Here is a 2038-nt window from a genome sequence, read left to right as displayed (position 1 = left end):
GGTGAGACACAAAGATGACCAAATCCCAGGTTGCTGGCCTTGGCTACAGGGGTAGGGATAGGTGATGTTATCACCAGTAACAGAGAATAAGCTAGCAAGGAAAACTTTGGGGAGAAACAGATCACATCTACACTACTGCTGTTCATTTGACTTAACCAATCACTACTTAGCATGCATTTGTAAAGTACAAGGCTGGACTCTCCCTGTCACCCCGCTCCAGGTTTTTTCTAGAAAAAAAACTTTACCCTACAGCTAAAACCAAAAAGAGTTTGTTCCAGGACACAAACATTTGGTAGCTGCCCATAATGGCTATTGACAAGCATGTTAAATGCCAACCAGTTAACTTGAGCTAAAAGTTCTAGTGTAAACACACTTTTAAAAGTTCACCTTAAGCTAAGAGCAATGTCCCCAAGAGGCAATGTCAGGGAGAAAGACTCAGCTGTGGGACTGGGTGAAGCAATATATTTGGCAGTCAGTAGAAGCAACACCATGTGGAATGATCACTCAAGGATAAGATGGAGAAGGAAAAACTACTGTTTTAGTGAAAATCTAAATTTCTTATAATTATATTTATGTAGAATACTGTCAAAGTATAATAATACCCCTTGACTGTTTTGATTACTTTCTAGTAAAAATATTCAGAAGCAAAGCAAGAATCTGAACAGTTTCAGTTTGGATGCTTCTCTATTTTACATCACTCACTGAAATAAAAACTCCAAAATAGAAGATTTTTATTTTTTGATTACAGAAAAAAGGTGTCTAAGTATCATGGGAATGTAGATGGTTCAGTGAATGCAACTGAAAGTGTTCGGTACAGAAATGTTCAGTATAGTAAATTTTGAACGTGGCTATTATTCACCTCTAAAACAGAAGTTTAATCTCTAATTAGACTATCATTGACCATCCCTTCTTGCTAGTAGATAGTGATCTACCTGAAGGGAATGGGCAGACATAAACTAATAATTGAGATCTTAAAAGAAAGAAAGAAATCAGCACCAGAGCTGGCAGTTTGTGTTGGTATCTTAAACTACTGAAGGCTGGGGCGATATTTCATCATTTTGGATTAACATGAGCTTTCACATTTTTGGAAGTAGAGGAAAGAGGGGAAAAAGTGGGGTGGAGGGGCATTGTTCTTGGGTTTTAGTAAATACACTAAGTTTAGAGAATTTGGATGGGTTAAATTCAGGTAAGAAAAAGAAGGGGCAATTAAGCATTTTAGGATTTCTAAATGTTATGCAAAATGAAATTTTGCCTCTTCACTACCTTTGGCAGATGGAAGGTAATAACCAACTTAACACATTTAGAAGCTGTGCACTGGCAGAGATTAACAGAGTAACATAGGAAGTTTTAGCCCCTGTCACCTCAGGCTGTGGATAAAAAGAAGGCAACAATCTCCATTGCTGTTGATAGCCTGTTTCTTTCATGATGACTCAGTCCTTGTACAGTAACACCTACCTAAACTGATTTTATTCTAGCCAACTTACTTGTGCAAATAGGACTACAAGGGTAGCATTGTCAGGGTATTCGATGTGCTTTGAATAAAAGTGATGAAGAGCAGCAATGTCATTCTGAATCAGCTCTCTCTTTTCATTGTCAAGTTTATCAAGGTCTGTGGAAAAAGCAGACAACCTACTGCAGTACAAGAAACAGGTTCCTTGTTAACTACAGCCAAATCCAGGTTAGAACAGGTCAGTACTTGTATGGGAAACACTTACCTCCTGCTCCCCCCACCCTGTCACACACAGAACAGACAGCTGGAAATATTGCAAGCATTTGCATTTCAGTGAGAAGCACTTCTTTCAAGGCCATGTGTAAACTGGGAAACTGTGCCAGATTAGAAAGTAACATCTAACACCATTTCAAAGAGAGAGACTAAACACCAGTAGTGGACAAGGACATTATTGCTGCATGTTACCTTATTAATCCTAAGGACTTTTACAGAGGAAACCCTTCAGCCATCACCCACTCTCCTCAGCTGCCCCCCCCCCCCTAAAAAACCTACAAGTTACGGGTAGAAATGTTTTCAAGGTTGGGGCAT

At 39.1% G+C, this 2038-nt stretch overlaps 1 protein-coding gene across 1 annotated transcript in view; it reads right to left on the bottom strand.

The window, feature by feature from the left end:
* Positions 1–2038, bottom strand: part of SMYD2 (SET and MYND domain containing 2) — a 59705-nt gene that overhangs the window by 39867 nt on the left and 17800 nt on the right. Inside the window, exon 5 of the mRNA XM_019515904.1 lies at positions 1485–1609. Coding sequence (XP_019371449.1) covers positions 1485–1609 — 125 coding nt within the window. The remainder of the gene's footprint in view (positions 1–1484; positions 1610–2038) is intronic.

The sequence above is a fragment of the Gavialis gangeticus genome, unplaced genomic scaffold, assembly GCF_001723915.1.
Source record: "Gavialis gangeticus isolate Ggan-Ray unplaced genomic scaffold, GavGan_comp1, whole genome shotgun sequence".
NCBI lineage: Eukaryota > Metazoa > Chordata > Crocodylia > Gavialidae > Gavialis > Gavialis gangeticus.
Note: the sequence above shows the minus strand (reverse complement) of the source record. Positions and strands in the feature narration are given on the sequence as shown.